This window comes from Phycodurus eques, chromosome 16 (genome assembly GCF_024500275.1).
Source record: "Phycodurus eques isolate BA_2022a chromosome 16, UOR_Pequ_1.1, whole genome shotgun sequence".
Lineage (NCBI taxonomy): Eukaryota > Metazoa > Chordata > Actinopteri > Syngnathiformes > Syngnathidae > Phycodurus > Phycodurus eques.
Genome location: NC_084540.1, coordinates 42,302 through 55,521, shown reverse-complemented (window position 1 = coordinate 55,521; position 13,220 = coordinate 42,302). Strand labels below are relative to the sequence as shown.

At 43.7% G+C, this 13,220-nt stretch overlaps 1 protein-coding gene across 1 annotated transcript in view; it reads left to right on the top strand.

Annotated features, from left to right (window-relative positions):
- The first annotated feature begins 1,115 nt into the window (after positions 1–1,115).
- Positions 1,116–13,220, top strand: part of rab11fip4a (RAB11 family interacting protein 4 (class II) a) — a 29,321-nt gene continuing 17,216 nt past the window's right edge. The window contains 6 exon segments of the mRNA XM_061700457.1: positions 1,116–1,427; positions 4,186–4,300; positions 4,302–4,336; positions 4,548–4,670; positions 4,903–5,037; positions 11,444–11,479. Coding sequence (XP_061556441.1) covers positions 1,399–1,427; positions 4,186–4,300; positions 4,302–4,336; positions 4,548–4,670; positions 4,903–5,037; positions 11,444–11,479 — 473 coding nt within the window. The 5' untranslated portion in view covers positions 1,116–1,398.

Below are 13,220 nucleotides of genomic sequence, written 5' to 3'. Positions count from 1 at the left end.
AATGAAAGAAATGACAATGACAAGGCTCCCAACCTGCAAAGCTGAGCTGGTGACAGCAATCAGAGGAAGTTTGAGCCAGACTGATGAAGAATATGGTTTGTGACTGACTAAGTCCTTGCCTCAGAGTCTACAAGCTGTTATAAAAGCAGGAGGTGGTGCAAGGAAGTACTAGTAGTGCAGTGTGTAGTGTTTTTTTGGGGGGTGGGTGTTTGTTTTTCGTTTCCATTTTTTTTCCTCAGAATTGAACGATTCCATATTTCCTTCCTGGACTTTTTCCTGGAATTGTGACTTACTAAATGTTTCTTTCTTGCTGTTTTTGTTTTGTTTTTTAAGCTAGAAGGGTGGTATTTTGAATAAAATTTGTTTTGTGGAACATCCGCGATTAGCCTTTTTTCTCCCAAAATTAGACATTTAAATTAGGGTCACCAAACTTTTTGACACGGAGAGCTACTGTACTTACTAGGGCTACCAGTTTGATACACACTTCTGAAATAACAAATTTGCACAAAATATTTGGGGGTAAATCAGCACATCGTCATTCTATAGCTTGTCGTCATGAATGCTTTGGTTTGTACAAGTAAAAAAAAAGTGACCTTTGAACTACGTTAAAAAAAAAAAAAGTCATTTCCTGAGTTACACCGATACAGGTGAGGTGTATGATTTAAAGAATAGCAAAAAAAAAAAAAAAAAAGATCCATCTCACTGGTAGGTTGTTGTATTTTTTTTATTGGATATGCACATATTTGGAGAAAGGGAGAGAGATGTAATAATGAGCATCTTGTCCATGTCAATTTACTAAAATGCACAGAATCGCTGCAATGCAATTGGCTGAAATTTTCAGGGTAATGAGTGGGGCTATTGAGAAATGTATTAATGATATGAAAAGAAATAATATTGCTTGTAAAATGTTAAATAGGTCTATCTGAAATGACGATTGGCTACTATTCCTATAATATACTAAAATCCGTCCATCCATTTTCTATACCGCTAATCCTCCTCCTCATATTATGTTTAGATAAAAATAAAAAAAACGAAATTATACAATGCACAACATGCAGATATGCTGCAACTTTCATTGACCCAGAACAAATACATTAATGTGGCGCCCAAGGGATTCCATGCAATTGCAGGTGTGCTGAATGAGCGCCCTGTATTTGACGTATCATCGTTATATTAACCGTACAATACCATCAGCTTTTTCCGGAGCATTTCAGCGGTATCATTTGCTTCGACGCGATTGGCGGAATCGGATGGAGTTGCTATTTGTGCAGTCAATTTGATTAATAAACGCATGGAAGGACATTTTGTTCGCGACCAGCAGCTCATTGCTGTGTCTGAGAAAGATGCAGAAGGCTTCCGAAGCGTGTGAAGACTGAAGGTGAAGCGCGTTGGACATGCATGATATTAAATTCGGCCAAGGAGACGAGGTAAGATGCTTGGTACGCGGTGTATGATTAAAAATGGTTACTAAATGGCGTAATACAGCCAACGTTATCGACAGATAATTTCTGGAACGCTGTCTTTCAAATGATGATCAGGCTGTTTTCACGGCTTGCATCTCAATCAGACAACATGTAAAAGACACCCACGGCTGATGACAAACATTATTTTTTATTGTAGCCCTACAATTCAACCAACAATTTCTACCGTTGTACTCCGCGCTCATAAACATCAACAATATTGTATTTTTCACGTTCATGTTTTTCATTCGAGTACTAGCTGCATTTGTAGCGATAGGCCTACTGCTTGTGAGCAGCCCTATGATTTAAAGTTTAAATTATTCAGTAGGTTTAATGTAAATATTTAAAGTTATATTATGTTATAGAGGTGATGGGATCCATCCGCAGGTCTGTAAGAACTGCATGTGTCTAGCACATTGGATTTATTTAGATGGCTAAATTAGAGAACACCTCAAATGGATAAATGGTTATTTAGAGGTAAAGCAAAATAAAGTAATTTTTTTTTTTAAAAACATGGTGTATTTGGGGAATAACAATTTAGTTGCTAATAGAATGCGGTTATTAAGACCAGGTTCATTGCTCATTTAAACAGAAACTACTGCATTAATTACAACCCCCAATTCCAATGAAGTTGGGATGTTGTGTTAAACAAATAAAAACAGAATACAATGATTTGCAAATCATGTTCAACCTATGTTTAATTGAATACACTACAAAGACAAGATGTTCAAACTGATAAAAATTATCGTTTTTAGGAAATAATCATTAACTTAAAGTTTTATGGCTGCAACATGTTCTAAAAAAAAATGGGACAGGGTCATGTTTACCACTGTGTTACATCACTTTTTCTTTTAACAACATTCAATAAACGTTTGGGAACTGAGGACACTAATTGTTGAAGCTTTGTTGGTGGAATTCTTTCCCATTCTTACTTGATGTACAGCTTCAGCTGTTCAACAGTCAAGGGTCTCCGTTGTCGTATTTTACACTTCATAATGCGCCACACATTTTCAATGGGAGACAGGTCTGGACTACAGGCAGGCCAGTCTAGTACCAGCACTCCTTTACTACGAAGCCACGCTGTTGTAACACGTGCAGAATGTTGTTTGGCATTGTCTTGCTGAAATAAGCAGGGGCGTCCATGAAAAAGACGTTGCTTGGATGGCAGCATATGTTACTCCAAAACCTGTATGTGCCTTTCAGCATTAATGGTGCCCTCACAGATGTGTAAGTTACCCACACCATTGGCACTAACACAGCCCCATACCATCACAGATGCTGGCTTTTGAACTTTGCGTCCATAACAGTCCGGGTGGTTCTTTTCCTCTTTGGCCCGGAGGACACGCCGTACACAATTTCCCAAAACAATTTGAAATGTGGACTCGTCGGACCACAGAATACTTTTCCACTTTGCATCAGATGAGCTCGGGCCCAGAGAAGATGAGCTCGGGCCCAGAGAAGCTGGCGGCGTTTCTGGGTGTTGTTTATAAACGCCTTTTGCTTTGCATAGTAGAGTTTCAAGTTGTACTTACGGATGTCGTGCCAAACTGTATTTACTGACATTGGTTTTCTGAAGTGTTCCTTATCCCATGCGGTGATATCCTTTACACATCGATGTCGGTTTTTGATGCAGTGCCGCCGGAGGGATCGAAGTTCATGGGCATTCAATGTTGGTTTTCGGCCTTGCCGCTTACATGCAATGATTTCTCCAGATTCTCTGAACCTTTTGATGATGATATGGACCGTAGATGATGAAATCCCTAAATTCCTTGCAATTGTACGTTGAGGAACATTGTCCTTAAACTGTTCGACTATTTTCTCACGCACTTGTTCACAAAGAGGTGAACCTCGCCCCATATTTGGTTGTGAATAACTGACCAAATCAGGGAAGCTCCTTTTCTACCCAATCATGGCACCCACCTGTTCCCAATTAGCCTGTTCACCTGCGGGATGTTCCAAACAGGTGTTTGATGAGCATTTCTCAACTTTCTCAGTCTTTGTTGCCACCTGTCCCAGCTTTTTTGGAACGTATTGCAGCCATAAAATTCTAAGTTCATGATTATTTGCTAAAAACAATAATGTTTATCAGTTTGAACATTAAATATATTCTCTTTGTAGTGTATTCAATTAAATATAGGTTGAACATGATTTGCAAGTCATTGTATTCTGTTTTTAACACAACGTCCCAAATTCATTGGAATTGTGGTTTTAAGTAGGTTGTTAATTAGAGTGTACCCCCGCATACTTGTGGTTTGGCACCTGCGGATTCTCCAATCCACAGATATTTTACAAAAAAAAAATTAATTCTCTCAATTGTTTTCCCCAGTTTCATTTTCCGTTGTTGTTTTTGGGGGGAACCAATACCGCAAAGGTTATTGGTGGTTTACCCCCGTTTATTCAATATTTTTGGTGGGTTAAGGAAATAATAATATATTTTTTTAAATAACCATTATTAGTATTATTTTTAACAACCACATCATTTGGGGGGGCTTAATAATATTTTAAGAGGGCTGAAGCCCCCCTACAATAGACGTAATGATGCCACTGGTCTGCAAGGATGCATTGTGAGTCTACGTAATAGAATATAATTGTCTATATATACTGCTCCTGCTAGCTGTTGCATGCATGACATTGTATTTTCACACTTCTCAAGACGGTAGGTAGGTAGATGTGCATTAATTTGTTTTTACTCTAATATTGATGTGTCTTTCTTTTTGTACAATAGAGAGGCAAAGCTGGACCTTCCTGTTACTTTGTGCATGCATCCTCATCCAGAAAACAGCGTGCGTGATAAGGAATATGAGCCGTGTGAGATGGAAAGCTGTACTGAAAATGTCAACGCTTTCTGACTTCCTGGACACTATTTGGCAAAACCGGTCAGTTACAGTATAACATTTGAAAGGAACAGAAATACTGAATGAGCGAATATAAACATTTATTTGGTGTCTTTTTCACTTGTACTTGATTGAGAAATCTCTCAGTAGTGATGTTCCTTGCCAATCATTAATGACTTCTTTGTTTACATCATGCTTTGCAGTGCTAGCAAAACAACCTTAGTTGTCTAACTTGTGCAACTCTCATCGCCAGGGAGGATAAATTTGAAGACTATGGTGAAGGGAAGGATGTGGATTACTCTCCAAGCAGCCCAAGCCATGAAAATTACTCCAAATCAAAATGCTTCTCAAATTTAGGATCCTCCCTTCCATCGAGGTTGGTGTTTAAAATGAAGACATTTAGAGTAGGGGGCTCAACAAATGGTGTCAGTTATTAATCAGTTATTTGCCAAAAACCTGCAAGAAACACAATATGAATGTGAGTAATTATTATTAAACAGTGGTACCTTGACATAGTGAACATCTATTTGTATACTAGGTACTTTATTTGATTGACCAATGATGTGTTCACAGTGTGGATACTTTTTTTTTTATCTCTGTAACCACAGTGCAGGACACACAACTCACAAAATGCGGCAACTGTATACCAGTGAACTGCTGGATATCAACTGTTCTCAGTGCTGCAAGAAAGTGAATCTGCTCAATGATTTGGATGCTCGCCTTCGAAACATCAAGGGAAGCAGGTTAAGTATATGCACACAAAACTTACAAGCACAGATCCAAGGATTAGCCTGAGCTGTTCCATTTCCTAAACTGTTATTACAACGATCATATTTGTAAGTGATGAGCATTCAAATATTTCTTTCTGATCAAAAGCACAAAAATTTTAAAGGAATCACTACACCCATTAAGATGCTTACGAGAATAGTAACGTGAACCCCCACCTAAGAGTGATTTGCTATTCACAAATTCACCTGTGTGTGGTGTTTTTGTTTTGTTTTTTTGCCATGAAAACTATCCTCAGCTGTTTGCAAAAAAAACAAAAACAAAAAAAACTCCCCTATTTGTGGTGTTTATCCATTGGATAATACTCCATTAAGGAATGAATATGAAAGGAGAACTAACTAAACTTGGGCTTGGCACACACAAAAGGATTTTTCAAAATTTTAAAGTTTATTTTTCTGTGACAGACCCCATACATAAAGCTAAAAAAATCTGGCATTTAACAGTTTTGGTCGTATAGTGTGTAGCCTGCTCCCATAAGCTCAACACAGAACACCACACACAAAGATTCTGTTCCACTGCCGATCTCGAAATCTCGCGTGATCATGTCATCTCACAAAACCTAATAAAGAAAAAACACTTCCGGATATGCGCCGATGTTTCCCAAATGTTACTGAAGTTTGCCTGAGCCAGTGGTGCCGTCTGGGGAATCCACTTTTATACAAAAAAATTACATTGGGTAAAACATGCTTGTTTTTATTCGCAGTGTTTTCCGTTTGTTAAGTCAGGGCGCTTCTTGGCTATATTCTGTTCCATGTCACGATTCGGGAGAAGTCGGCTTTCCCTCACACACATGAAGACGTTTTGGTCGTAAATATTGAACACGTCCATTATTTAAGATTGTCGGCCCCGACCTGTTTCGGATCCTAAAATTGGAACGAATCCCCTCTTAACACACATCAGACCTAAGGATAGTTTTGTCGGATAATCTTATTTAAGATTAGGATTTGAGATTTAAGATTGTCTGGTGTTTGACGTGCCAGGTCGGGAGGGGGCGAAATCGACACAAAAACAGGTCGATCTTTATTTTGTGTGTACCTGGCCTTAGACTAACCACAAGGAGTCAGATGGGTAGATCATGATATAGCACTTTCAATGCCTAGTATTATTTCATGGGGTAATTGAAGACTGTATATATTGTATACAGTATACTATCCATCGAGCTTTCAATTATCCGGGGACGGGTCACGGTGGCAGCAGCCGAAGCAGAGAAGCCTAGACTTCCCTCTCCCCAGCCACATCGTCCAGATGTGGCTCCTGAGGCATTGCCAGGCCAGCTGGAAGACGTAGTTTCTCCAGCGTGTCCTGCTTCATCCCTTGAATGCAGCCCTATGGGGGGCACAAGCCAGTGCAAACTGTAGGCCTGTCCCAAGCCCGGATACATGCAGAGGGTTGCGTCAGGAAGGGCATCCGGCTTAAAACTTTGCCAAACAAATATGAGCGTTAATCTAAAGAATTCCATACCGGATCGGTCGTGGCCCGGGCTAACAACGTCCACCCCCGGCACCTAAATTAACCTGCATGGCACAGGTGGAAATTCAGCTACTGTGGGTTGAAGACGAAGGAGGTGGAAAGCGAGTTCTTAGGCAGAAAGAGAAGAGGAAAGCACAGAGCTGCAGATGCTGCACTGACTGTCGATCTCCCGCTCCATTCTTCCCTGACTTAAGAACAAAACCAAAAGATACTTGAACTCTTCCACTTGGGAAAGAATCTCATCGGTAACCTAGAAAGGGCACGTCACCCTTTTCTGACTGGGGACCATGGCCTCACACGTGGCTGCAAACCAGTCAAGCAAGAGTTTAAAATTGTGGCATCATCTCCAAAAGAGACCACCAAACCGGACTCCCTCAACACCTCAGCAGCACCTATAAATTCTGTTGTGAAAGGTTGGACGCTGAATCAGTGATAAAGGGTAGCCTTGGCGGAGTCCAAACCTCACCAGAAACAAGTCCGACTTAATGTTGCAATTCAAACCAAAATCTGACATCAGTTGTATAGGGATCAAACTGCCTGTTTCAGGGGCTCTGGTACACCGTACACCCAGAGCACACTCCACAGGACTCACCGTCGCCGTTGCGAACGCCCATGCACCCACCAAGACCCTGCTAAAGATTTAAAGCTGTTCCACGGGTATGAGAAAAAACACACTGCTCCTCCTGAATCTGAGGTTCGACATTGACACGGTTTCCTTCTATCCAGAACAGTTGAATGGAAGACTTTATCAGGGAGTGTGATCCTGTAGTGGGAACACACAATCCAGTCCCCTTTCTTAGAAAGGGGGACCACCACCCCATCTGCCAATCCAGAGATGCTGTTACTGATGTCCAAGTATTGTTACAGATGCATGTCAACAAACATCCAGAGCCTTTAAGAACTTCAACGGGAGCTCATCAACACCAGGGACCCTTCCACCGAGGAACCTTTTAACCAGTTCAACAACCTCAACCCCGGAGATACAGTAGGAGAGCCCACCTCAGAGGCCCCAGGCCCTGCTTTCTTAGGGGTGTGCATGGAATTGAAGAGGTCTTTGAAGTACTCCACCGACTCACAACGTCCTGAGTCAAAGTAAAGAGCCCCCCCCCCCATACCTACTACTGTATACACAATGTTAATGGCGCACTGCTTCTCCCTCTTGAGCCATTGTTTGCTGTATCAGAAATTCCTCGAAGCCGTCCAGAAGTCTTTCTCCATGGCTTCACCAAACCCCTCCCATGCTTGTGTTTTTGCCTCAGTAACCACCAAAACTGTATTCCGCCTGTCCTGCCTTTACCCATCAGCAGCTTCATGGCTACGCACGCCAAAATGGCCCAATATGACAACTTCAGCTTCATGCATTCCACACTGTTGGTGTCCACGTCAGCAATAGACATGGTTCACTCACTCAATGTCCCCTGCCTCCCCCAGGACATGGTTTAAATTTCTGCCAAATGTAAAAGTTTGAAACTAATTCTGACAGGGGACTCTTCTAGATGTTCCCAGCAGGTCTGCCAGTTTTAACCGGCCTCCTCCCTCCCCCACTAACGAAGCCAACACACACCAGGTAGTGATGAGGGAGAGAGGCAGAGAGGCCTCTCGACGGATCCTGGACCTTACTCAAGGCTCCAAATCTTCAGCCTTTTATTCCATCGAGTTTCCAATTCTGGCAGGTGAGTGTGGGTGGGCCTGTCTGAACGATTAAAAGATGAATTAGCGGCGAGAGATGAGCCCACCTCCTTAGAGGAGCTTATTTCACTTACAATAAAGATAGATAACTGTCTGAGAGAGAGGGATAGAGAAAGAGAGAGCCGATCCCGCCATCTAGCAGCCTCTGCGGGCCTAACCCTCCAGCTAATCCGCGGTTTACGGAAGCACCGCCAGACACCCTATCAAGTCAAACTGACACATTCAATATGGCGGATGTACTGACGCATCCCTAGCAATAACCAACACGTTAAGTAGTAAAGTTATAGAAAGTGGAGCACGCTCTGTCTCTGAGTGCCGCAGTCTCATGGCGCGGTGGTAACATCGGACTGAATTTCCGAACGGCCCCCAAACACTAGGCTGCAGCTAGGATTGGTCGACGACTGCATGACGTCACGACGGGTAGCAGTATTGGCCACAAAACAAACGGACAAGAACCTCTGCGGTCTCTTCAACACGGAAGCTGATCTGAGCCACGTGGGGGAGAGCCCAGCGCTGAACCTTCACCAACCTTATTGTTTGACTTTGTATTTTCGAATAAATTGTTAAACTTTTCATCCGGTCTAATCATTGAAGCTCTATCTCGACCAGAATAAAATAACCGGGCAACAGAGGTTTGTACGGCTGGCAGGTTATACCCGGGCCGTGACTTTTCTTTGTGCTCTTTTCTTAACCTCTAACACTTCCTGGATCCTTGGACCTTACCGCAACACCCCGATTACCGCCCTCATCGACTCCAGAGCTGACGACAGTTTTATTCATGAAGGCTTGGCGAGTCAACTCCGGCTTCTTCTCAAACCCCTCCCGCTCCCCAAGAAGGTTACTGCCCAGGACGCACACACAATGCCACTATCGATTGGACCCACCTGTCAATAACTGGTTGGAGCCATTTTTGCCACTCTCACTGTCTTCGCTCAACAGTCCCGACCTCCAGTGAACCTCAGCCACCAGCATCACCACTCGATCGCTCCCTGATTCCAGAAGAGTACCATGATCTCTCCCCGGTCTTACGCAAGGATTTGGCCATCTCCCTCCCCCCCACCCCCTCTTATGATTGCGCCATTGCCCTCCTTCCTGGAGCCCCTCTTGTTGCCTCTTCAAACTATCATGCCCTGAAAAGATCGCCATTGAGAACTATATCCTTGACTCCCTAGCTTCTGCACTCATCCGGACCGCCTCTTCCCCCCGGGGGCTAGCATCCCCATCTTTTCCCGCTCACTGGAAGAACATTGACAACATGTCCGCCAAGCGCTTCAGCGACTTCTTGAGAAATGCCTTTTTTTTTTTTTTAACCCGAAAAGTGTGAATTCCACCTCCCCTCTGTACACTTTCTGGGATACATCATTGTCAAGGGACAATTACAACCAGACCCGGCTAAAATTCAGGCAGTCGTCAACTGGCCCATTCCCTCCACCCGCAAGGAGCTGCAACATTTCCTGGGTTTCACGAACGTCTACCGCAGGTTCATTCGCGACATTAGCAAAGTGGCCCTTCCCCTCACCAGTCTCACCACTAACAACTCCCCGTTTCATTGGACACCTGCTGCTTCCCAATACTTCAACCACCTTAAAGAACTGTTTACCAGTGCCCCTATACTGAAACACCCTGATCCCTCCCTCCAGTTCGTGGTAGAATTTGACACCTCGGACACTGGGCCAGTCCTCTCTCAATGGGACCTCAAGACCCAGAAACTACACTGGGATACAAGGTACACTGGGATACAAGGTGGGTCCGATGGTGTGGCTCTCCTCCCATGACCTCCCTCTCCAAACTGAATTATGTAAACTCACATCACGCTTCATTGGGTCCTTTCCTCTCTCCACCAGTGGTCTTAGCCCTCCGGCCGTACCCCCCGCCCCCGCAAGTCATCGACAACCATCCCACCTTCACTGTGTCACGCATCATATATGTGCGGCCACAGGGTCAGGGATATCAGTTCCTAGTGGACTGGGAGGGTTATGGTTTGGAGGAGCATTCCTAGGGGTGGTACTGTCATGATCTGTGCCCTGGAGTTCCTCTGCGGAGCATGGGTGGTGCTTTTTGCCTCTTTTTCTCTTTCCAGCATTAATTACCTCCTCACCTGCGCACCTGGTTCCAAACAGCACTCATCACTGCCTGCACTTAAGCCTGCCACTTCCAGTGTTCCAGCACCAGAGTATTCTCGCTCCTATTCAGTACACCAGCCGACGCATTGCTCATGATAGTAAGAAAAGATTATCTGATACCAGTGCTCGTACTTCCTCCCTGTTGTTCCTCCTCCTCCAGTGCCCTCCTGTGTCTCCTGCCATGACGCTCGCTCGAGCCGCATTGCCAAGTTCCCTCACCTCCTCACACTCCAATCTCCCGCATGCTCCCTACTCCTCGGGACCACTATCAAGCCTTTGCATTCCTGACCTTGCGTTTCTCCCAAATAAACCCCTTCCAACTGCTTCCTCAGTCTCAGTCTGCGTTTGGGTCCAGTCCAATACCGCTTGGTACAAACCGTGACAAAGGTGTAGTGACATGTATGGGCATAAACTGGAGCCAGAACTTATCTCCCTAGCCGAAGAGGCACGGAGTCAGGGGGCAATAAGTATCTCCACACCTGCTCGGCACCTCTCACCAATGGCAACTCCAAAGTGGAAGAGAGTCCAGCCCCTCTCAAGAGGACTTATTTCGGAGCCCAAGCTGTGTGTCCATGGCAAGCCCGACTATATTAAGCCGACCTTGCACATAAACTCAGGTTCCTTCCATGCCTTAGAGATGACGTGAACAGACCGCCAAGGTCCCTGCCTTTGGCCACCGCCCAGCTAACATTACACCTGACACCCTTGGCCCCTCCCACAGGTGGTCAGCCCATGGGAAGAGAGAGACATTTCCTCTTCAGGCCTTGCTCCGCTGGCCACTAGGCGATCTCTATTGAGCCCGATCTCCAGACCAGGCTCCAGAAGCAGATCTGGGTGACTTGCATCCAGGCAAGGGTAAACGAGGTCCATGCAATGTTGTCATAGGATGTCCTGAGCCAACGTTGGCTGGTCCCTTACACAGACACACAAGCATGCGCACAGACACACACACACATACACACACAGAAAAAGAGGGATTATGTAATACAAATATGTAAAATAATTTTATTTGCATGAAATTGTAAAATCTTGCCTAAAATTATTTGGAATAACCCCCCTTTTTTCTTTTCTTGTGTTTCAGCCCCAATAGAAATATATCCAGCACAGCATTCGGACAGTGAGTTTTTTGGACATTTTATTTGTTTAATACGCTGCAATAATGATATTTTTGTTTGAAAAAGGTGAAGCAAGAGTAAGATACATGTTTTGCTTATGCAAACTAGACTTTATAAACTTACACTAAAACTAAAGCGCTTATAGTGGGTACGGAAAGTATTCAGACCCACTTAAATTTTTCACTCTTTTTTTATATTGCAGGCATTTGCTAAAATCATTTAAGTTAATTTTGTCCTTATTAATGTACACACACCACCCCATATTGACAGAAAAAAGAAATGGAATTGTTGATTTTTTTTGCAGATTTATGAAAAAAAAAAAAAAAGAAATATCACACAGCCATAAGTATTCAAACCCTTTGCTCAGTATTTAGTAGAAGCACCCATCCATTCATTTTCTACCGCTTATCCGAGGTCGAGTCGCGGGGGCAGTAGCTTTAACAGGGACGCCCAGACTTCCCTAGAAGCACCCTTTTGAGCTAATACAGCTAGGAGTCTTTTTGGGAATGATGCAACAAGTTTTTCACACCTGGATTTGGGGATCATCTGCCATTCCTCCTTGCAGATCCTCTCCAATTCTGTCAGGTTGGATGGTGAACGTTGGTGGGCAGCCGTTTTCCGGTCTTTCCAGAGATGTTCAATTGGGTTTAAGTCAGGGCTCTGGCTGGGCCATGAAGTTATTCTGAAGCCACTCCTTTGGTATTTTCGCTGTCTGCTTAGGGTCATTGTCTTGTTTGAAGGTGAATGTTCTGCCCATTCTGAGGTTCTGAGCACTCTGGATAAGGTTTTTGTCCAGGATATCCTTGTACTTGGCCGCATTCATCTTTCTTTGGATCGCAACCAGTCGTCCTGTCCCTGCAGCTGAAAAACACACCCACAGCATGATTCTGCCACCACCATGCTTCACTATTGGGACTGTATTGGATAGGTGATGAGCAGTGCCTGGTTTTCTCCACACATGCCACTTGGAATTAAGGCCAACAGTTTCTCTTGGTCTCATCAGACCAGAAAATCTTATTTATTTCTTATTTCTTATTTATCTTATTTGGAGTCCTTCAGGTGTTTTTTAGCAAACTCCATGCGGGCTTTCATGTGTCTTGCACTGAGGAGCGGCTTCCGTCGGGCACTCTGCCATAAAGCCCCGACTGGTGGAGGGCTGCAGTGATGCTCGACTTTGTAGAACGTTCTCTCATCTCCCAACTGCATTTCTGGAGCTCAGCCACAGTGATCTTGGGGTTCTTCTTTACCTCTCTCACCACCATCTGTGCCTCGCCACAATTCTGTCTCTGAGTTCTTCAGGTAGTTCCTTTGACCTCATGATTCTCATTTGCTCTGACATTCACTGTGAGCTGTAAGGTCTTATATAGACAGGGATGTGGCTTTCCTAATCAAGTCCAATCAGTATAATCAAACACAGCTGGACTCCAATGAAGGTTTAGAACCATCGTAAAGATGATCAGAATGGACAGCACCCGAGTTAAATATATGAGTGTCACAACAAAGGGTCTGAATAGTTATGGCTGTGTGATGTTTCAGTTTTTCTTTTTAATAAATCAGCAAAAATGTCAACAATTCCGTTTTTTTTCCTGTCAAATGGGGTGGTGTGTGTACATTAATGAGGCGAAAAAATTCATTTAAATGATTTTAACAAATGGCTGCAATATAACAAAGTGAAAAACTTTAGGGGGTCTGAAAACTTTCCGTACCCACTGTACATCACAGCGCCTAGATTTCGACAAATTA